This window comes from Amblyomma mixtum, chromosome 3, assembly GCF_055824585.1.
Source record: "Amblyomma mixtum isolate Tamu chromosome 3, ASM5582458v1, whole genome shotgun sequence".
NCBI classification, from domain to species: Eukaryota; Metazoa; Arthropoda; class Arachnida; order Ixodida; family Ixodidae; genus Amblyomma; species Amblyomma mixtum.
The window spans coordinates 46,672,503-46,696,663 of NC_143014.1; the positions used below are offsets into that span (position 1 = coordinate 46,672,503).

Consider the following 24,161-nt stretch of genomic DNA (forward strand, 5'->3'; position numbering starts at 1 on the left):
GCGTGTACGCCTCGGAAATGTCCATCGAGGTGGGGCTTAAAGGGGTGGAGACACCAAATTTTGAAGCTATAAATAGCCTGCTATTGGATTCCTATGTATGCAAGGGCACTCACAGCCAGATGTTGGACGCAACAAACGTTTAAAAAATATTTTAATTCGCTTCCAAAGATTACCTAAATGCTCACTCTCACGATCTAGACCCATCGCTAGCGCCATCAACCATGACGTCACAAGGGGTAAAGAAAAATTAAAGTTTTAGTGACGTCATACCAAAATACAGTGACGTACGATGAGCGGGGCACAGCCGCGTGAGCGCAGTCGACGCACCAGCGAGCCGCGTTTGCTGCTAACCGCCACTCGCTCGGTTTGCGGCGCGCTGTTGCGAACAGCGTCGCAACGTCCGATCGCAGCTCGTCGCCTGCGTCCGGCCTGCTAGATGTCAACGGCGGGCCGCTCGCGGCGAACGCAATGACGGGAAGCGGCAGGCAATACGAGCGCGGAGAGCGGCAGCATCATGACGACATATAGGGCGCACTCCTTGGAGCCGGGCGGCCTGCGTCAGTCTTCGTGCCGACCGCCGGCATCTGAAGAACGCGATAGTATTGTTTGTTCACGTTCATAGCAAACCCTGGGATATATGAATATCAAAAATGCATCGTTTCTGACGATCTTTGGCAAATACCGTGTTCCTGGTAGAAGTGATGACTGCGATGCAAGCAAATTTCATCCCATAGCCGGTTCTGTGCTGCTGCTACCTGGTGCGGTTCGCCTGCCGTCTGCTAGCTCTGTTGCTGAAGACGTCGTGGAAATCGAGCATATATTTTATTATGGGACGAGTTCACAGTAAAGGGGTGCCGAGCGGAGCACGTTTCTGAGCGCTGGCCAGTCCCGAAGCGCCCTCAGCTGCGGAGTCAATGCGAAAGCAGCTAGGCCTAGCGACGACTAGGGCAGTCTGGGACCAGCGCGCAGGTCGTCGGCCGGCGTTGCCGCAGGCAGTGTCGCTGCCGAAAGGTCCACTTTTAGCACAGTCATGCTGTCGTATCTCGAACCTAGAAAGCATCCTTCCTAGTAGCATGGCTGTTTTGTATTTTCTTGTGCGGACGTGAAGTACGCCGAGTCTGCCGGCCGGTAGGTCAGCCTGGATACCGTCTGCCGACGTCATAAAAGCGAGCTAAAGAGTGTTCTTGACGTAAATAATAAACCATGGGACAAGAAATGTGAAAAAAGTGTCATTTTTGAGGATCGCTGACCAATACTGAGCTGCTAGTAGAGGTAACAACTGTGATATGAGCAAATTTCTCACAACCGCGCCTAGCAGCTGCCGCTGGCGCGACGTTGGGGTCCGGCTCGCCTGGCGCCCGCTCGCTCCGCTGCCGAAGGCGTAGAGGAGATTGACCATACTATTATTTTATTGTGAGATGATTCTGTTAACACTACAGCTATTTGTGAAAAGTAGGCGTTTTATTATAGCGCAGGCGACTTCCGAAGCGCCGGCCGCTTGCTAAACAGGCTATAGGCCTAGCGACGACCACGGCAGCCAGGCAGCAGCAGAGCTCGTCGCCCGGAGCGCCCGCGAGCGGTGCCGTTGCCGAAAGCTCCCAACATAAGCAGACATGCTTTTTTGTCGCTGCTCGATTATATATCTGGCAGTTCTGATAACAAGGCGATCTTGTCTTTTCTTGTGATATTTGTACACCATCCCAAGCAGCGCTCAGGTACTGCTGCACGGCAGCGAAGTGTGACACCGCGGTTGTGGGCGCAGCTTGGGTAGAGCGGCGCAGCGATGCTTACTGGCATTTTGCAAAGTGTTTCGCATCCTCACGCGAACCCGCGAAGGCGATATTAGCGCGCGAACAAAAAAAAGTCGACGTCCTCACTCATTGGAATGAGATCTGTCATAATCCGAGCTGCTGGGACTAGACATGCAGTTGTTTGCTTTCATGCGCTGGTCAGCACGTGTGTGAGAAAGCAGACGATGCAGCAGTAGGTGCCGCGTCACAACTTTTGTGGGCCCACGTGACCAAGCGAAGCAGTTGATCTTCCCCCTCTGTGACGTCACTGTACAACTCGGCGTTCCGAAACCGAAACCGAAAATCGTTCACCTAAAAATGCTATAATAAATTATTCACTGTGAATATATGAATCTGAGTGTGAATCATACTTCCTGGAGCCATAAGAAACGTTTGAAACTAAGAACGCGCGAACCACAAATTTGGTGTCTCCACCCCTTTAACGGACAGGCTCACCCTATTCTAAAACTTCCCATTTCCTCACCGTCAGCGAAACTCGTTTAGCAAGTGTCGATTGGCAATGTTTACGCTGGTTTTCAGCATGTCAGACTCTACAAGGCAATATATATAAACACTCCGTCACGGCGACGCTACTCAAGGATCCCTCCGCAACCACTGAGCCGTCAGGCAATGTACCATTTAAACCTCGGCAACTTCCGGATGCGGGGAGACTAACAGGAGCTTCAGTATGTCAGCATTAGAAAACGCGACCAGCACGCATTAGGGCAGCTTAGCATACCGCGTTCCGCTATGCGCTACCAGACACGCAAGCACCAGCGCCGCCGGCTGCGCCTGCGCCGCCGTCGCGGTGGCTGCGCAACTGGAGTCTCGCCGGGGCGGAAGCACATCGCGGAACGCTTTTACGCGAAGACGCCCGACTCGCACGCGGCGCGCCGCTAACTACGCGCGCCACTACCCGGGCCAGATTCTTTAGTGCAGGCAGCGTTACACGTTCCGAAAAGGAAAACTTCCAAAGACTTCCATTACATGCTCCCTGCGAGAACAATCAGGACGATAGAGCAAGGGGAGTCTCATGCAAACGCAGGCGGCGAGGAACCGGGCGCAGCAGTTCAACCTGTCGATGTGGCAAAGCGGCTGCTGATATAGTTTTATCACAGCCGAGACGCACTGGTGTTGCTTGCTGCGCAAGCGCAGCGGCACGTACACACACGTCTACGCTACTGCGTAAACGAAACGCGTGCTGCGACCGAACTGGACTTCCATTAGGTCAGGCGGAAGTATACAGCCACAACATCGCTCCACATTTCGCTTGCATAAGGTTTCCACTAGCGCATCTATGGTCAGGAACGATCTAACCGCAACTTCCGGTGATTACTTGAGCGCTATGGGGCGATCCAATCCAAATGCTCGCTATATTTTCGAGGGCCCGGCCTCCAACTCCGAGCGGCTTGAGGCAATTCCACTTCGGAGCAGGAGTAGCCAGAAGCGGGATCCCGAACTGCTCCGGTCACGGGGCTTGGCTAAGAGACAATAGGGACTTGGAATAGGGAGACCCTATCGATTAGGGGGATAGGGGAACAAATGGGCGCCAGTGCGCAGGCGCTGGACAATGAAGCCCCTCGGGTTATTGTTCTGCGCATGCGCACTATGGCACCCCGCTATTATCCTATCCCCTAACCGGCAGGGTCACCCTGAGTCTATGGAGGACAAAAAGCTGGGCGAGTCGGTTAGAATTCATACTGCAACAGCGAGAAGGACGGCGACAAAGACCGAGGCAAGACAAACATGGCGACGTGTTTGTCTTGCCCCGTTCTTTGTCTCCGTCCTTCGCGCTGTTGCCGTATATAAGTCTCTATTAGAGAGATTTAGAATAAGAGGACCCTATCCCCCTAACCTAACAGATCCCCCTATTCTAAATCTAGCCTTTGGCAGTAGCTTTGACAGCGGCGGTCGCACGGCTGAGACTTCTAGCATCGCGCGTACCGACGCGACAGGCATGCACACAGCTGACTACAGCTGGCCGACAACTGGAGCCATTTGGCACCCTCACGGCAATCTGGGCATGCGCAATGGCGGAACGCGGCAGTGGTACGCGCTATGCTAAAGAAACAACTGGAAGTGATCAGACCTGAAAGTTCCCGAAATTCTGACACTGCAGCAGCTAGTCGACATTCCACGGCAAAGTTAATCGGCGATGCGCAGCAGCGCTCCGAACCCGGAAGGAAGATATCAGTCATGGTCCAGTCAGAACTCTAGATCTGAAACCAATCGCTCATTCGAACACGATCTTCGGGTTTGCGGAACAAGAAAACTAGCTTGGGATCACGGACCGGATTACGCCGTAACGGACAACCTTGCGAGCACTTCGGAGCCACAGTTTTTCTTTTGGTGCGCTAGCACATAGAGCGGCAATTCCCAGCATTTAGCCGTTGTTTGTCCGTCTGTCTGTATGAAGTCTGTATTGTGGCAGGTAAGTAGCCTGCCCACCGTGTCAGGCGGTAGCTCAATTAATCGTGAGAGGCTGCCCGGGAAGAGCAACCCGGATCGCAACCCAACCCAGGCCAAGCAACCCAAGTCCCACCGAAGGCAGCACCTGCCACAGAAGGGCAGTGGTGCATCGCTTGACCGCTGCACCACAGCGCCCGGAGTGGTGGAAAGAGTCTTAAGGATCTATCAATGTGGAGAATGACCAATTCCGCATATATGGACATCATCTCATTATAGCTATCTGAACAATCGCCACCCGTGAACACTGGATCTGAACTCCGACACCGAAGCGTAAACCGAGCTGCTAGCGAACCTAATTCGCATTTGGCCTAACTACGCAAATCGATCATCATTATTTTTGTTTTGACGATCAATATTTTCAAAGCCACTTGCGCTCCCCGTAGCCGTCATTGAGATTGTTTTCGGTGCTTAAACAGCAGTACGACGATATAACTGCCCAATTTTCTGCCCCTTTTCCTGTTACTACCAAGTGCGGACAACGTAGAACGACATCTGCGCACGATGACGCGCTTACACACCATGCCAACACGAACTGCAGCCCAGCCGCAAGCAGAATCTACCGGGAAGAGGTAAACAGCGCACCGAACGCCACAGGCTACGCTGAATGCGAACAGTGTTGCTTAAACGGGACGCAGGAACACAAAGAAAACAGAGGCGCCGCACTGCCACTAAGATTGCACAGCGCATGTCGAGAAATACTGATGGACAACGCAAGAAGAAAAAGCGATAAACTCATACCGCTTGTTTTTTTTTCTCCTTTTTACAGACACAACAGCAATACCAGGTGCTCAAAGCACCGCCATTAAAAACCCTCTCACAAACGGAATATAAATAAAAAAAAATGTACTTTCTCTCTCGTGGTCGACAGCAGACGTAAGCGTGAAACTACTAGAGACTGAACCTCGTTGCAAAGTCTCGTCTCGTCCCGGCTAAACATAACCATCAGTCCGCACCGCCGCTCGTGCGGCAGAATGCAACGTCCAGGACTATACTGCCATCCACAGCAATCATTGTTTACAACGGGTTCCACGCCGCCCCGATGGGTGACGCCAAGGCTCCTGATTTAAAGGGTTCAGCCTTATCCACCTATCTACATATCCGTCCATCCATCCATCCCGACCAGTCGCCGCGCAGATTATACAACAGGCGCGGCGCTCCCGTTTCGTTCCGTTCACACGCCACGAGGAGCGCGCGTGCGGCGCTCGGACTAAAAGCTCGGGCTGCACAACAAAGCCTAGGCTTCTTCCCGCCCCACGCTGGCTTCGCCCACCACATGACTGGGAAGACGCAGTTGCTGACGCATGCGCTGTTCCGGCGGCATGCGCAGCACACAGGCACCGGGGGACCCACTCAAGGTTACGCTTAAGTTCGTTCAGGCTTGGCTCCGTATTCTTACCTTCGGGCCCCAAGGCCACCCGCGGCGGGCCGACAACAAGAGCTAAAAGCATTTCATGCTTAATACCCTAAATCGCCCTGGATAAAAGACGGCGCCGCTAACTGCGAGGCCACGCAGCCCGGCGTGGCAAAAGGTGCGCTCTCCGCGCCAATTGCCTGCCAGCTCTCTCTGGCGCGCGAAAAGAGGCGCCGAGCCCATAGCGGCCGGCTCCAAGTCTAACGGTACACACGAGGACACCTGCATCCGCGAGGACGGGCTAATCGATACAGTGCCGTGAAAACAGAAGGAAAGGGGGGGGGGGGGAGACCTCGTTCCCCGAACGCGTGCCGTCGCCTTGTCCGCACGACGACGTAAGAGCCACGCAGAGGGCCCCGGCGCACGCCCACGCGCGCGAAATGAGCCCGGGCACAACACCCGGCGGCAAACAAACCACGCCACAAGGTAGCGAAGCGGCCCCAAGGACGCCGCTCTTCCCTCTGCGGGTATCTGGGGGCGCGCGCGTCTTCCGCCGGCAGCGGGGGATAAACGGATTATCCCCGCGGAGAGGCGCGCGCCGCCGCGCATTAGGCGCCGCTCAAAAATCCCACCGCGGTGGGGCTTCTCCCACCACGCGCGCGCCACGCGGCCACTTCCCACGGTCGTCGTCTTGCATACGCCGCGGGCCGCTCTTCACCGCGACACCTGCGGCGAGCTATACTTAGCGGAGGCGCATTAAACTGCTGCACCAACTGCCCCCCCCCCCCCCCCCCCCCCCCCCCCGGCTAAGAAGAATCGATCGTAGTAGGCACGGTGGCAAACACACTGCCGTACCGCTGCGATTTTTCGACTCGCATCCGGACGAAACGTCTCACGGCGCAGTCAGCCACACACACCCTCGCCTTCGAGCTGCCTCAAAGTAACTATGCACGTCGTACCTGCTCCAATTACGTGCAACCGGAGCGCGAGTATAAATAAAACGAAATCCAATTTCTCTCTTCCACCGTCTCCCACTTCGACTTTCCCTCCGACTGTGCTTCGCTAAAGGTATTATCACGCTGCGCCGTACAGCGAATTCATTCTCGAGCCGCGTTACGTATCGCGCCGACAAGATCACCGCCTAAAAGTTCCAATAAAATATGCAAACGAAACATCCCCCCCCCCCCCCTTCCCACCCTCCTTGAGTACTTTTACCGCACAAGTTCAGTAAATGGAATTATCCTTTAAGCGAGGTTGAAACCATCACAGACGACCACGTTTTTTTTTTTTTTGAGATGAAATAAGTAACGACGCACATTTACAATTTGTGTTAGCCGTATTTGCATTCGGTTTGATCACTATTTTGTTTTATGCAACCCACTTTCTCCAATGCCGAGCGGATCAGCGAAAACAACAAAAATAAAATCGTGACTTATTGTACAAGTCCAGCATCCCATTAAAGGACAGCAAGGCAAAAAAAAAAAGTTGGTAGGGAAACGCGAGGCCACTCTCACTGAAAACGAAGGTTTTACAAGCCAGAAGAGATTAAAAAAACAACGAAATACAGAAATCACCGGCCGATTTCGGAAGTACAACGGTAAAATGCACGAGTCGACACCAATTTCTTTGATCGGATCCCAGAGGCTGCACCACACCGCCGTTCACTTCAAAGCGGTGGCAACCCGTACTTTTCAAAGCAAGGACGTGACGAGTTCGAACCGCCTGGCGGGAAGATTTTAAAATCCGATCTCTCGTCGATAAACGCGCTTTTTGCTGCCAGACAAACGTTAACATGGCCAGAAAAAGTCAGAGATTTGATTCTTACTGAGAACAATAACTGTATGGGCACATCTTGTGGGAATCCTGGCTTTCCGCCGTCGCCTTTGCGCGGCTGTGCCGGCCGCCCGCGTTGTTTCTCCTCTTTCCCTTGCTCCCGCCTCAGGCGGTGGAGAGGCGGCTGGGTGACTAATCACTGTCATTTAGCCACAGCTCCGCCCCGGCTCCCCAAGGGCCTTTGCCATTGGCGCCTTTTGGTGGGAATCCGGGACCCGTTTTGGCGGCCGCGCATCCCGCGACCGTCCGAGCGGGGCCCAGAGAGAGAGATCCCTCCGAGACAGCGTAAGGTGCGTACGTTACTGTTTGTCCGTGCCGGCCTTTGCCGTTCGGACCAGTGCTTACTCGAGCTCGCCCGCACGTGTCCTCTGACCTGCAGCGGCTCGAGCCTGTCCAGCGGGGTCCAGCGACCTCTGACAGGCGTACCTTGCGTTGATTGCCCACTCTCTCTCGCAACCGGCCCAACGGTCGACACGAGAGAGAGATCACAGCACTGCCGCGGGGACATTCTCCTGCAGCGGCGTGCTAGCGGCGCACATTGCTCGAGTCGCTTCGTGCGCGCAGCGGAGCCTTGCTCCTCGCGCGCCCCCCGGACGGGGTGACGATTGAGTGCGTGTGTACTGCTGAAGGACGACGTGAATAAACGTCTCCTTGGTGAACTTGGAGGCCTATTTCTTTGCGGCGAATCGCTCTCCTCCCAGCGGAGGTTGAGTGCACCGCATCGGTGTCCCAGTGTGTGTGTGGTGACGGCTGATCGGGGCCCTTGGCTCGCGCGAAGCTCGAACCCGCGGTGGGTGGTGGCCTGTGTCCACGTAGAAACCCACAATCTTTAGCGCCCAATTAAGAGTCAGAGATTTGATTCTTACTGAGAACAATAACTGTATGGGCACATCTTCAGCGCCCAATTAAGAGTGGCGTCCAGACAACGTATGCGGTACTTAACTGCGACTACACACCTTCTTCCAACTCGAAGCTTATAATTTCCCACAGTATATTATTTAATAAGCTATATTTTACTGTAAAGAAAAAAAAAGGTAGACAATTCCAAATAACATCATTAACATTATGGTAACCCATTTGCCATCACGAAATGGGCCTAAGCGTCCGCTTCATCCAAGCTGCGCGATTTGTGGCATCGTTCTAGTCAAAGACTGTTATAAAGATACAGTCCAACGATGCCACACTGCAGGTTGTGGTACCTGTGAGAACGGGATGTAGCAGTCACGTAAAATTAATGCGAAACAAGGCTAGCAGTACAAGCGTTCCGACGCCCAGAGCATGAGAAATCGGGAAGCACTCAAATCTGGCGCAGAAAAGTTCAGGCGCAGTACGCATCTGGAAAAAGATCGCGCGTCACTGCACTTTCCCGTCAGAACCGCGCTCCACTTACTTCAGGCGACACTTGCACTGGAAAGGTGAGCTATGATGTTGAGAATTCGCTGGCTGCCATTATTTTGTTGAGAGGCAGCAACTTGTTCCACAGGGGCTGACTTCAACGAAAGCGTCACTTCCACTGCCGCAACCTCGTTGAAAAAGGAGCAGCTTTTCGATTCACGGCCCTCTTTCCCCATACAAATGTCAAACCAGACAACAGTCGACGCCCGATGAGAGATTCAATAATACCACACCAATCACCCATGGCGCCACCATCGCCACCGACGGCTGTAGGTTCGAAAGCAATAGGATCATAAATTTAATGTTGGAAAGTATAAAATCAAAGTTTAAGAAAGCAATTTTAAAGACTTGCAAAACTGACACCGTTTATTTTCAGCAAGCTGCAAGTGCACTTCCTACACTGCTGCAAGGGGAGGTCTTGGGTTTTCCTTTCACAATGCGCTGTCCGATGTCACGACCGAGCAAAATTACCGTACACTGCCGATTATAAGTAGACCCCAAATTCGACCCCCCCCCCCCCCCCCCCCACACACACACTCCGAATATTGGTCGACACTGCCTCACTAGTTTACTCGCATATTTTGCGCTCCCTGCTGCGCCAGACCACCTGAATGCACGCGGGTGCGCGCAAGGTAGAACTGAGACTATTGGCGCAGCCGCGTAGCGGTGTACTTTCGGTAACCTCCGGCACCGGAATCCGAAACTACCGAACCATCGACTGTTTGCAGCCGTCAGCCGACCCGCACAAGACGGTGCCCCGCGCGAGGGCGAAGTTATATAGATCGTTATCTCCTTTGCCACCCACCGCAGGCTTCGCAATTTTATCGTTGCGCGTTAACTGCTCAGCTCGTAGGCATAGAGTAACATAAAAGTAAAGAGCGGACACTCGGGCCCTTTCGCGGCCGAGTTCGGCGCTTCCCCGTTTCCGCCAGATGGCACTGAACGTGCAAATATAAAAAGAAAAAGAGTATGGTCTTGGCATATCTTGGCTTGCAGTGACGTGCGCTGCGCGCCTACGGCCGCAGTTACGTCAGCAACAGCGGCGTCTTTTAAGTGCGTCAAGCCAACGGGCAAGCACGCCCAGGCGGCAGTGTGCGACGGACCGACGGTGTGAGCGGCTGTATTTTTTTGCGGCGTCTGCAAGCTTCGTGGGCACGTCCGTTTTGTGTACTGCTGTGGTGCTGCGACGGTTGTTTCTTCCACCCCGTGAACTGTCCATCAAGAAGCTGCAGCTGTCGGCCTTAAAGGCGGCGGCGGCGGCTCTTCCTAAGCACTTCCAAAGAGGCAACAAAGCTGCGTCAAGGGCAGATGCCCACCACCAGGTTTTGACAGTAGAGCCTCCAAGATTCCTGTTTATGCCTATCATCTCTGAGGCCAGTGCGTTTCCCCGGGTCCGCTAGGTGCGCTGTGCACAAAAGTCGGCCGCTGGGGCCTACGGGAGTGTCCGCTCTTTACTTCTATATTACTCTATGTCGTAGGCGCCGTCGTGCCACCTCGCGGGGAACTGCATAACGTGGGGCGCGGCGGGAGGGGGTGTGCGTCTTAAATTTGGTGTCAACATTTTTTTTTTTTGGCTAGCGAGGGATGCGAGATGGGGGGAGGTATACGTTTAGGCGGCGATATACAGCATATATTGAGCGTTATGACCTTTTTAGAGTATCTTTAGAACGTGTTCAGAAAACTTTCGCGTAATCTGCGGCCCCCTTTTTCGATGCCATAACTCAAGAAAAAGTGCGCAAACTATGCGAGTAACTACGGCATCACGTAATTAAGCGTGCACGGGGCGTGATATTATCCGCAGCTCAGTCAAAACTAATTTTCATCCCACACGTAGGTCGACTTCACCAGCCTACCCCCACCTACGGAAGGTCATTTTTCGAAAAAAAAAAAAAAAAGCGTCCGACTTATATTCGGCAATATACGGTAGGCGCCGGCGCGGCCGCGAGGCTTTTATAAACTGCGATTTTATGGTGCCTCCACCGGCAGGCAAACAAAACGGCGGAATCGAGCATGAGAATGAGGCAGCCAACACGACACTTCTAGTTGGCGCCACCTGACAGAAGTCCCTCCGCAACCTGCCACTCGTTCGTTTTTTGCTTTGGAATTAACGGGCGGCTCACTCGCGTACGTTGCTGGCCGAATGCTCACACTGGCCGAATAGCCAGTGTGAACATAACTATAGCAACGCCAAGATTCCGCATCGTGAAATGTTGTTTCGACCATGTTATCTTGTGTTTCCACAAAGCAGGCCTCCTTAACAGAACGAACAATCGGCGAGCGCACCACGTCCAAGCACATGCCAGCTCTGCTCAAAGGCCGAAATCTCGAGAGAGTTGCGCGTTGCACCGCGGACTCGGCACACATGACCCGATGGCCCTAAGAGCCCCCTGCTTATCAGCAGCACTCTGCTGACCGATGAGTCAATAGATTATCGCTTTAAAAACCTTTGATAAGGCCTGTGTTACAGGGGCATCAATATTGAAACAAGCTTGGACCGCCAGAAAGAAGAGGAACCACACTGTCGCTTATTCCAGAGAAAAATAACCTTGAAAGGACACCTTTGTGCTCTGTAAACAAATGCTGCGCCACCGTCGCATTGAGGTGAAGACAGAGCGCGAGCCCAAGCTTTAGTGCTCTGTATAGTAGTCGTTCCGTTAGATTTCATGAGGTCAGCAGTTCTCGGTGACATCATTAATTTGTGTGCAGGCATTTACGTTAACTTTGCAGCTCAGTCAGCAGTATGCAAGCAAGTTATACGAGTTTACGTCACGTTTAGGCCTACTTCCTCGCGAGTAAATACTACATGCGCCTGATTACTTCAGAATAGCGCTGCCTAAGATTTGTGCGGCCATCAAAGATACAGCTGCTCAAGGGACTAGTACGTGTGGTGTTTCCTTCCTGATGAGCGAATAATATGAAAGTACAATGAGCAGTGACCACAGGGAACGGAGCAAGCAAGAGTTATGCTCTGTTCCAAATTAATGGCCCATACGCTGTCAAAGCACAGTATATTTTTTTGTTTCTTTTATTGCTCACAGCCCCGGCAGCGCTTGATGATGGTTTCGGTTGTGCAGCGTCCGCACAATTTTGAAATACGTACTCAATTCTTAAGTGGGCGATGCTGGACAGTTGTGCTTCCTGTGCAAGTAGAAATGAAAACCAAAGTCACCAAAAGACTATAAATACCTAATTTTAGTTAAGTGTTTTCACCTTTCAAATGATGCATTAGACATTAGAATATGTGGCCCATCATGTGGTATTCGCCTACAACTGCTAAATAAATTATAACTGAATTTCTTCTCTCATGCTGTTTCGGTTTCATCAGCCGAACGATGGCTGTAATGCGTAGTTCCCACTCAGGACACATAAGGCAAGAAAAAAACCTGCAATATACCTGCTGATACGTAGTATTACGTAGTATACGTAAGATCCCTTACAAAAATGAACATTGAGATGCAATTAACTGTTTATAGAGTATTTATTGAGTCAATAAAAAGTCTATTAATACTCAAATCCTAATGACTTTGGTCTATAAAAAGTCAATATGTTCTTGACTGGTATGACCCAATATAAATTTAATTGACTACAAGTGAATTAAAACTCAAGCAACAAAAAATCAATTTACATCGATTTCTCACTATGTCATTAAAAAGTCAATAAGTTCTTGACTTATATGACCCAATATAAATTTAATTAACCACAAGTGAATTAAAACTCAAGCAACAAAAAATCAATTTACATCGATTTCTCACTATGTCATTAAAAAGTCAATAAGTTCTTGACTGATATGACCCAGTATAAATTTAATTGACTTCAAGTGAATTAAAACTCAAGCAACAAAAATTCCATTTACAGCCCATTTCTCACGACTCATTAAAAAGTCAATAAGTTCTTGACTGATATGACCCAATATAAATTTAATTGACTACAAGTGAATTAAAACTTTAGCAACAAAAATTCCATTTACAGCCCATTTCTCACGACTCATTAAAAAGTCAATATGTTATTGACTGATATGACCCAATATAAATTTAATTGACTACAAGTGAATTAAAACTTTAGCAACAAAAATTAAATTTACAACAGATTTCTCACAAATTTTAGAACCAACCGCAACAACAGCTCAAACGATTCCCATTTCAGCTGAACAGCCTTTATTCATATTATATCTGCTATGGGAGAGGTCATGATGTTGAAGTTGGTTGTAGGTTGTGACTCGGAAAAACACTGCTCATGAGGTCGCTTCGCAGTGTAAAATTTAACGTACAACTGAACACAGTATTCTTTTTTGGTACCAAGTGAGAAATGTGGTATGAAACTATCCTTAGGTTGGAATTAAATTGCACAATGTAAGGGAGAGCTCACTTGAGTTACTGATTCATAAATGTGACAGCATAATGGTGCGGAGGCAGCATTACCTGAATACCGGGCGTTTCAGCGATCACCTTCAAAAATTTTCAAAAATAGGCTTTTTGGGGTAAAAATATGGTTTGTGCTATCACCAGTGTTGGCGGACAACAGAAAGCCGGTAAATTGTCTTCAGTAAGCTGGTTTACTAATTTTTAATAAATAACTTTTTAATCAGTAGAGTTAGGCGCCTAGTTGCAATCAGAGATTTGTAGCTGGTCGTAATAGCCATATCAGATTTTAGAATTTGGAAAACGCGATTACCCTTGGGGCTGCGGCTCGACAAAATTTGGCTTTTTCGACTAGTTACATGCACTGGAGGGCTTGCTTTGCCTGCATGCTTTCGAAACCGAATGTATTTTCGCACGATGCAGCCAAATTTTGTCGAGCCACAGCAGCGAGTGTAATCGCGTTTTAGAAATTCTAAAAACTGATATGGCTACTACTAACGACCGGCTACAAATCTCTAATTGCAACGAATTGCCTATCTCTGATAGTTAAAAAGTTAGAAATTAGTTTACCAGCTTACTACCTAAGACAATTAACCGGCTTCCCGGTGTCCAGCGATACTGGTAATAATGTGCCGCAAAAGCCATATTTTTACCCCAAAAAGCCTATTTTTGAAAATTTTCGAGTCTTCCCTGAAAAACCTGATATTTATTACGATTGAAAATGTCAATCCAATCGGGGATTTTTACAGGTGTGGGTTATAAGGGCCCGTACACATTTGCTCACAAAGGGAGCATTCACACGTATGTACACGAGGGTAACTAAAGACTATTACAACAAAAAGGAGGCAAACGCATGAAATAAAATGGCATCATCTTGATTGGACCATAGAGTATAAGCATACAGGCTGTTGAAATGCCTCGTGAGACCAGTATTCAACACACCTATTGAGAAACCAATATACAGCATATGTACCTTGCGCCCGCGCCGCGCTGACTTGCTAACGCCGTTCAAATCGAGCGCGCAGGCTGGCAGGTCACGTGACAAGACGAACACATCCGGGCACCACGCGACCACGTGGGTCGTTCCGGCGTGCTGCCGTTTGTGCTCGCCGCTCGCTCGTTGGGGCATGTTTTGTGTTGTATTTATTTCAAAATCGCTGCTTCAAACTCGTGTTTGGTTTGACTTGTGATCGTAGCTTTTGGCACCGCTGGCAGTACAATTTCCAGCCCTTCGTGTGCTTCGTGAAAAAGCGACCGCGCCGGGAACCATGCTGGCTTTTCGTCATGACAGCACGTTGGACTTCACCGATGGAAGCTGCTGCGTCTTTTATCTACCGGAACCGCCTTACAAAAGAAGAAAGCGGTTACTGGAAGGCGTCGAGTCTTCGTTTTCAGGTAAGACCTGTAATAATGCGCAGGAATGCGCGCAATTTGCCACCACGCAAATTAACCACCTAGCACTAAGGCGAGAAGAAACGGAAGAGATGAGGCGCTGCCGCCATTGTGCACGGTTATTTCTGCGGTGGCAAAATGCACTCTACATTGAGTCACTATAACTAGCTGGCCTGTCTGTGTTCACAGTGTATCCGTTGCGACGCGAACGCCGTGAAAATAAGCTAAAATCATTGTTCGACGTGGTTGTGCACTGCTGCCTGCACGCATGTTTTTCGTCGCTATCCGCTCGCAGCGGTTTGACGATAGTGCACGCAACTTAACCTGTTTAGCGTTGCATTATGTGCTGCGCGTACACGCGTCGATACAATTTCTTGAAGTGGCTTCGTAAGCTTTGAACACACCTATGCGAGACGATTAAACCTGCTGTCGAGCTCTAGGGGTATGCTGTGTTCGCTCTGCATTCGACGCAGCTAACCCATAGCTGCCCGCCTCGGTGGCCCATAGTGCGCGTCATTCGGTCTCTGGCGCTGCATACTGCGCTACGCGAGTACGCGTCAGGGCTCGGCATTTGATATACTCTGCTCGATACGACATCGAGTCGTGTTCGCTGCAGCGGACTGTGCGGCACCAGACCCGCCGCGGTGGCTCAGTGGTTGCGGCGCTCGGCTGCCGGACCCGATAGACGCGGGTTCGATACCGGCCGCGGCGGCCGAATTTTGATGGAGGCGAATTCTAGAGGCCTGTGTACTGTGCGATGTCAGGGCACGTTAAAGACCCCAGGTCGTCGAAATTTCCGGAGCCCTTCACTACGGCGTCCCTTATAGACCGTTTACAGCGCGCAGTTCTTCCGTTTGAGACCAGATGGCGCCACGGGTGCGCTCGGAACACGGCGTCATTACTTGCCTCGTAAGTCGCCGGCGTGTATGCCTCGACGTAGCAGTGGAAATGCGGAAAGAGAAAATACATGCTCTGTTGTGGGTTGCTAGAAGTGCGACAAACATTTAAAGGATGCGGGATGCGATCGTTTGCGAGCTTCACACGGAACCGAACTGCACAAAGACGTACTGCCCCTGTTCGCGCCCGTTGGACATCCACCCTTTCCGAACGGGTGAACGCAACACACGCGTTCGCCAGCGCTAGACAGCGAATATAGAAGGAAAGGTCTCGATCTTGGAAAATCTGCGAGGGTAAGTGCGCAACATAGCCGCATGAACAAGCTGTCCCGCCACCGATGCGGCACAAAAAAAAAACGACTTACGCTCCATACCGCTAGTGCATATTGTGCAGTGCATAGCCGTGCGAGCGGACAACGCTTACCGTCAGTTCGCGTATTACACATCGCCTTGGTGCTACTGTTGAACTTCGCTCCAAGTAGCGCGGTTTTTGTGGACCACAATCGGAATAAAGCATTTGTGTTACGGCTTCTGTGCTCTGCGGTTGTCACTTCCTCGCGGTCCATGCGAGACGGTCACTAGAAGTGACTCCGGCTGATTACTTACAACCAACGAGACCTCGAGCATTTTCATGTCCGCATATCGAGCATGGAGCGTACCACAATTTTATACTATGTGAGGCTGACATAATTATGAACTTCGTGTAGTGAGCGCTCTGCCATGCGCGCGTTATAACAATTATATCGCGGAATTTTTTTAAACCATTGCATGCAAACTTGTGAAGGCTGCTTGATGCATGGTACTGCTTACATGATTGGGTAACATTTGTTTACTTATTTTTGTCGCCTTCCTTTGTTTAGCAAACCAACAGAAAATATTTTAGGCTTCCTAAGCACCTTTAACAGGTTATAAACAAATGCGTATACGATGCGCATGTGAGCGTTTTAGAGCAGTCTCCGCATGCATGTACACAATACGACAACGACCTGCGCAGCTGCAGGGTCATTAAACCTTGCTGTTTTAGATAATAACAATAAAAAATTATCAAGCAAAGCCTTCAGCGGCATTCAGGCGATCCACCCGTTGCCTCGAACAGGCGGAGAGCTCAGCGGCTCTTCGCGACATGAAGCCCGATCACGTTTTCACGCCTAAAATGAACAATTAGGGTTTTCACATGTCCTTCGAAGCTTCGGACCAACCACAGTGTCGTCTTGCCACTCCTTTACAACCGCATCAGCCGAAACACTGCCTGTCGGAACCGAAACATCAGACGCAGCAGCCGTCGCGACGAGGCGCGCGCCGAGCAGTCAGGAGGCGAGTAATGGCGGCGTGATCACGTGATCAAAGATGGCAGCCTCCATGATACGGCGCTGTAAAGCGTCAATAGTTCGGGACGTTAAACCCCAATAAACCAAACCAAACCAAGCGATACGCGCTACTGGCCACTGTGGCGGGCGGTTAATCGCGTTGGAGTCAAAGGCAGACTGAATACGTCGTCCTCCAAGGCTGAACTGTCGGTGCAATCGCCTTGCAGTGGTGTCTTACAAGCTCAAAAAGCCACATTCAGTAACAGGCTGTATGAACGCGTATTCGCGTAAATAGAGGAGTGATGCGGCTTCCCAAATGAGAAAACTGCCTGTTCGATCATTAGTGTAGCCGTAAAGTGCTTTTAGTGGCAGGCGACCGTGAAGAAAAATCATTGTTAGATGTTGAAGAATAACCAGTCCAAAAATAGGCTCGAGCACTTTGCAGCCTTTTCTAACAGCCCTTTCAGATTAATTATTTCTGAAGAACCCTAAACAGTGCAGAGCTTATTGTGGATTCAAGTGTGAGCAAGGTAACTTTTGTCTGTTTAAACTTTGCTTTGTGTTTGTGTGAAACTGGCAGTACGAATTCTTACCCATTAACACAGTCATTGTGGGTACGTCATCTTCCATAGATTGCACAGGTGAAATTCAAATTATGATGTTATGCAGGTGAAGTGCCTGCTGTCCAATGGTGAAGAGGTCTGAAAAGAGCTGTCACTGAAAAGGATGTCTCCGCTGTCCAACTGTGGGGCTGTCTTCCTTGTCTGTGCCCGTTCAACGTGTATTGCAGAACACATGTAAGTACTGAGTTTTCTAAAGTGCGTTTTTCTAGAACTCTGTGTTGAGATCAGTGCGTTGCACCAGTGTGCTTTGAACCAGTGTTGACGGCATATGTTGGCATTTGCCTTTGAAATAGTATATGTGTGTTTCTTCTCAATAAGGCGTCATCCAATACTGCAACTTTGATTCTGGATTTGAAGTGGCGGGCTACAGAGCAGCATTTTAAGGCGATATTACAGCAGGAGGACAGCCTTGTTATCCTTCTACTGTAATACCTGTGTCACATAGCACTCCTCCTAAACAGTTGTAGCCGTAGGATAACTTTCATTCTTCTACTGTAACGCCAATGTCACATGACACTCCTCAGAGACCCATTGTAAGAGGCTGCGCAAAAGAAACCAGGATGAAAGGGAAGACACGTATACCAAAGGACGAGCGCTGAAGTACCAACTGGTAGTTCAGCACTCGTCCAACTACCAGTTGGTAGTTCAGCGCTCGTCCTGTGGTATATGTGTCTTCCCTTTCATCCTGGTTTCTTTTGCGCTGCCTCTTACAACGATGCTTAACCGACTAGCCCACACAAAGTTATTGATCCTCAGAGACCTTTCCAGCGAAGGCATCTGATTTCACTTGAGGAGCAAAATATGAACGGCATTAATAGTAATTTAACTGTAAACCTTAAGATTTTTGCCATTTCGGTGAGTATACTTGCTCTAATTCACATATATTTGTCTAGGAGATTGTAGCGACCTGGTTGACTCAGATTTTTGGCTTGCTACCTGATGGCATGTCTAAACAACTCGAAAAGAATAAGATATAAGACATGAATGCATGCTGCACTAACAACTGTTTATATTATCAGTTTTCCACATTATATGGGTTGCACTGTATATACTCAGAAATAGAAAGGAGCCAAGTACAAAGAAAAGCAAACCAAACAACAAAGAGGTAAAATGCGAAATGTTACCCTCTTTTTCTCATGCACTTAGCAGCAATGGTCATAGTGAAAAATAGCATAGCAATAAAGAAGCACTTGGCTTGTAACATGCGCACCTTTTTGGAAATACTAGAGTGTAGTGGTGCTTTTGCCATTCTAAGAAACTGGCTTGTCTGGCATGGCTCTGCATCTTGATGTGACTAATTGCATCATGTTTTGTTATGAAGGCTAGTGCGTTTTAGTGCTGGTTATTGCATTACTATTTCTACTTCCTCTGTCTACTAGTGAGTCGTCAGTGTGTGTTACACTTCTTTCTTTATCACATTTAAATTTTTTAGGTATTGCACATTTCAGTGTTGTGTCAAGGGCATGTGGAAAAGCTGGAATTACAGAATTGCTCTTAGCAAGCCCAGCCTCTTGTGTGATATACAGGCAGTGCTCCTACTGTTGCATACTATTTTTATTTTTGAATATTTGCTATTACACACACTAATCTGTGATTTTCATCAGCATGAAATCATTTTCCTAAATGATTTGTGCAGTTAACGTTATAAAAAGACAAAGTACACAATTACCGTTTTCACTTCTTTCTTACATCGGAACCTACTACTATTGCATGACACCATCATTGTGAGGGTGTAAGTTTTGTGTTTATTTTAAACAACTACATGATTTCTGACTTGCATGCTTCAACAGGCATGAAAGCATATTACCATATGACACTATGCAATCAACAAATGCAATTCGATCTTGGCCGCGCCGGTGTAATGTCGATGGAGGCAAAATCTAGAGGCCCGTGTACTCTGCGATGTATGTGCACATTAAAGAACCCGAGGTGGCCAAAATTTCTGGAGCCCTTCACTGCGGTGTTCCTCAAAGCCTGAGTCGCTTTGATGTTAAACCCACAATTAACGCCTCATTCCTGGCTGTGACTATAGCATAGAAATTTTATTCCTGTGTTCTGTTTCCTGCAGGTGCATTCATTTATTGCTTCGAGATTGAAAAGGCTGTGTACAAACTCTGGACGGAATCCAGAAGGATGCAGTATTTCTGAAGCGGGCCACCACAACTGTGTGGTGAAGAGAAGCAGTGGTACAGCGCAGCTTCATTGGCAGCTGCTCAGGAGAAGGATATTGGAAGGCAAGGAAAAGGCTCTACAGAAGACACTCACGCAAGTGAAAATCGATGCACTCACAGGTGATTACTGGTTTTAGCTGGATTTAGCACAGAAGTATATATTCACTCCGTCAGTGTATTCGAGAATTGCAACTCAGGATTTGTTAGTGGTTTATTAGGAAGCACAAAACAAAGGGTAATAACAAATGTATGGGATGGAAGCTAGTGACCAATTCACTGTAGGTATGTCATCATGTGAAGGTTTGTGTAGAAGAGGTTAATTGATGGGCATAGTTTGTAGCTCATGTGAGGGACAGTATAAATAGCTTAAATGGGAAGGTTCTGAGACCAATGGGGCAGTGCATGAGCAGAAAAACTAGCCAGGAGTTAACAAATTTTCATGAATGCTCAGCTGTCATGCTTTAGAAATAAGGCTGTTGGTATTTGGCAGCCATGTGCTGTGAAGCTCGGTATTTTAAAAGTGTTGAGGCCTAAGAGATCTGATTCAGTGTTGGCATTCATGGGTGCTGTCACATTAGCCATCCTCCTTTAATGCAAAGAGCAGCATTTGCTAGTTGTCTTTGCAATGGGATCATTGTAGCAGTGTATATCATAATAAATATAATTTTTCTCCCTTAATCTTCAGGCACTGTCGCTACACACAAATGGATTCAAGCTGCCATCAAGGCAATGAAAGATATTCGACTTTCTCGGAAAAGATGCACGCTATGACGCGAGGGGCCTCCAGTGCGACTCATTCGCTGCTTTTGTCTACTAATAAAGCTAAGGTTGCTCTTAGGCAAATGTGAGCATTTTTTTTTTTCTTTCAATACATACTTGCTCTTCGTGCTTCTCAAGAACATGAATCATGTAATACTTATTTGCATGCTGCTACGTACATACTACCGTGCTCAAATTTGAGAGACCCCTGTGAGTTCTTGCCGAATTTTACCAAACTGCATGTGGGCGCCGCCTGACGAAGCAATCCTGTTGTCGAGACCGATGCCCATATGCAATATGGCACGTTTCAGCATGCACTTGCATTGGTTTCTTAATTTTGCTTACGATAGTATGTCCAAACATTCAGCATCACTATGAAGACATGTTAGGTAACAAATTTGTTTCTGGATGGTTCACCCTTCCTTTGACATCATCATCCCGGAATGCTACACCAACCGCACCAGGAAACAGTAAACCAAAGCACACCAGAGCTGGTATCAGCCGGCTGAGTCACACCAGATGAGAACACACTATGCCATGTCACAGAACTCATTTCTGAAAATCTGGTCTCGAAACACCAGGAAGGGTAATTCGCCAATTTTCTTTTGTGCGAGTGTATCGCAGTGTTGTGATTTTGAGATCACCACACGCACATAGCGGATGCACTATGTAGCTCGGAACACTGTGGCAAGGTAATAAACAACCAGTAAACTTTCGACTGGATGTATTTAGATCTTTTAATAAACAGTCAGTTAAATGTGAACTGCAGGTCAATTAAATAAAAATGCCAAGTAATAAACTGGCAATTAAATGTGAACTGCAGGTTTATAAACAGTCAGTTAAATATGTATTGCCAGTCAATAAAATCTCTATTTAGATCTATTGAGTTAAATTAATAAACTGCCAATTGGAATACGGTGGCCAATTTTAAATTGAAACTCAACACAAAAAAGTCTATAAACTGTCAATTAAACCACAAAAGAGTTCATAATAAACTGGCAATTAAATGTTAACTTAATATGAATTCAGTGTTAATTGACATGCAATTAAATGTGAACTGCAGGTATATAAACAGTCAGTTAAATATGTATTGCCAGTCAATAAAATCTCAATTTGGATATATCGAGTTAAGTTAATAAACAGTCAATTGGAATACGGTGGCCAATTTTAAATTGAAACTCGACAAAAAAAGTATATAAGCTCTCAATTAAACCACAATACAATTTATTGCCGAGAGTCAATAAGTATTTAATTAAAACTGGGTAGAAATTTTTGTAAGGGATCTGGAATCACAACAAACAATGTCACAGAAATTATAAATATATATATCTTTTTGCCTCACGTGACCCACAGTGTAGCACTTACAGCACAGGCACCTTCGGTTTATGAAACCGAAGTCGGAATAGCGGCACGAAAAAATTCAATCATAAATTATTCAGGTAGTCGTAGGTGAATACCACACGGTGGTCCATGTGTTTCAATGTCTAACGCATCATCTTAAAAGAGAAAACACGCAAGCAAAAATTTGGTGTCTATAATCCTATGAGGTCCTTCACTTCAACTTTGCGAACACACAGATATGAAAACTGGGCTCGCACCACGCATCCAAAAGATATCGGTACGCTTCAAGTAGTGCTAAGTTGCTAACAGTGCCCAAGACTATGACCACAGAGTCCAAGCCATCAGAGAGTTATGTAAACAAATACAGTGAGTCGACGAGAATATTTCTTCGGAATCTCACAATGTCGAAAAAAAAAAAAAACTAATCGCATCTTATGAAAACAAAAGGTTTAATGTTCCGCGGACAAATAAGAACGGCACTGCAGCGCCTGCACGCGTGCTCCCACGATATTGTCAGTGGCCAGCAGGCGGACGCCGTGGCTCGGTTATGACGTAACACGAGACCGTTCAACCGGCACAAACTTCGTCATACGGCTGTCGCTGTAAAAGAAATTTCAGCCGAAAAACGCTGGGAGGCCGCAATCAACCGAAGCTGATAAGCACAAAGGTGTGCAATAATAGTGCGGCAGCTGACGCACGCACGCGCGATAACGTCGGACGATACACCACCGCTGGCGCAAGGGTGTCACACAGGCTCACCGGAAGGTGCCGCGCCGCTTGTTGCCCGGCGAGGGTAGCGGCGGCACGGGCGGCCCGCCGCCGGGGCTCAGGTCGGCCGGCAGCAGCTCCTGGCGCCGGCCGCCGGGGCCGTCGCGGGACGCCAGAGGGACGTGCCACTCGGTGAACGCCGCCGGCTCGCCCTGGCTGCTGCTCGGGGTCTGGTCGTCCGGGTCCGTGCCGCCCTGCGCCCAGTGGGGAAGACAACGGGTCACGCTCACCGCCCAGGAACCCGCGTGTAATACCCAACCCGACACGATGAAGCCAGTTCGCCTCCCCGACAGTGTGAGCCGGCGAGAGATGCGAGACGGTGTAAACAAGCAGGCGCGGGCTCATGAAAAATGGGCAACCGGCGAACCTCCACAATGAAAAGCAAAGCCTCGAGACACCGCAACAGCGCTACGAAACGACACGCAATACAGTGTTTTTCTTCTCCTCCCGTAAAATCCGGCGATTTGGCTTCACTGTCACCGTTCGGTTCGAAAATATCAACAGCTGTCACAGTGCTTCGTAAGGGTTTCGCCACCCTTGGAGGCATTATGAGGCGATTGTCTGCGAAAAAAAACCACAGCATTACAGTGGTATCAGTGCATGCATCCCTCAAGCACACGGTGTACGCGAGGCGCCTTAGCGAATCTACGTTGTCTTCAACACTGATAGAGGATTAAATTAATTTCACAACACAACCCACTATGGACCGCAAACAACAACACAAATTAGGAGTGGTTCCCAAGGCTCGCATCACGCAGTTCCACGCTCGTTATACGACGCACCTCCACTGTGAGCCGCAAACTGCGTATGGTGAACTGCGACCACTTCTCCCGTTTCGTTCAAGCGTTTATTGTTTTTTTTCCTTCCTAAGTGGGAGCTTCACCTGTTTCAATCAAAATTCCAGCTCATGACAATCATTATAACAATGTTCCCTGATCCCATGTTTAAAGTGAACAAACGCAAGAACACAACGCGAAATGCAAAGCAAAAAAAAAAAAATACCAGGCAATATACAAGGTCAGAATTATCAGAAGCGAAGAACGCAAAAACCACGAAGCACACTATGAGTACGCTGTTAAGATCGTAGTACACGGGTCTGGGAGAAATTACTACCAGACGTGGGTCGTCGTTAAGCAAGGTACGGCGAAGGCTAAGCAGCGGTGGAAGCAGCCAGCACACATATGTCTCTCACTTCTGATCTCTTACGCTTGTAAATATGTAGAATAAACCTTCTGTACAGTTTCCTCCTTAATGGAGTTCGCCATCTTCCTTCGGAGCCTGGACCTGCGTACCTGAACTACCCTCCCAACTCCAAGGTCCCCTCAGTCCGCAACAACGCGCAACAAAAGAAGGCAGAACGCGACTAGAAAAAGAAAAAGAAAGAAAATAGCAGAATACAAAGCTAAATGGATCATGATGAAATAACAGCGCAAGGAACGGGACGAAAACACGAAGGAAGAAGACACAGACACGGGCGCTGACTAACAACTGAAATTTTATTTCGAAGCAGGACACATATATAAAGTACAAAGAGGGGGGTGTGTCCAAGGCGATCCTGCACAATCACCGAAACAGTGTAGTCACGTCCAAGGGTAAAAACGATAAAAAGGTGAAAAAGCCGAAAGAAAGACAAAAAGCGATAAAACCACGGTGTAAGAGGCCGGGACGGAAGTGGAAGCGATGAAAACGATGAAAACGGATATGCACA

At 48.7% G+C, this 24,161-nt stretch overlaps 1 protein-coding gene and 1 long non-coding RNA gene across 15 annotated transcripts in view; one reads left to right on the forward strand and one right to left on the reverse strand.

The window, feature by feature from the left end:
- trio (trio Rho guanine nucleotide exchange factor) overlaps positions 1-24,161 on the reverse strand; it is a 252,378-nt gene that overhangs the window by 115,399 nt on the left and 112,818 nt on the right. For all 14 annotated transcript variants that reach the window (XR_016290205.1, XR_016290206.1, XM_089579062.1 and 11 more), the window contains one exon: positions 22,445-22,647. Coding sequence is in view for 12 of the 14 variants with exons in the window: in XM_089579062.1 (XP_089435188.1) it covers positions 22,445-22,647 (203 nt within the window). In the remaining 2 variants the exon portion in view is untranslated. The remainder of the gene's footprint in view (positions 1-22,444; positions 22,648-24,161) is intronic.
- On the forward strand, positions 14,218-20,428 carry LOC149350042 (uncharacterized). Its single transcript, XR_016290207.1, has 4 exons — positions 14,218-14,591; positions 17,461-17,588; positions 19,483-19,705; positions 20,271-20,428. It is a non-coding gene; the product is annotated as an uncharacterized LOC149350042 (long non-coding RNA).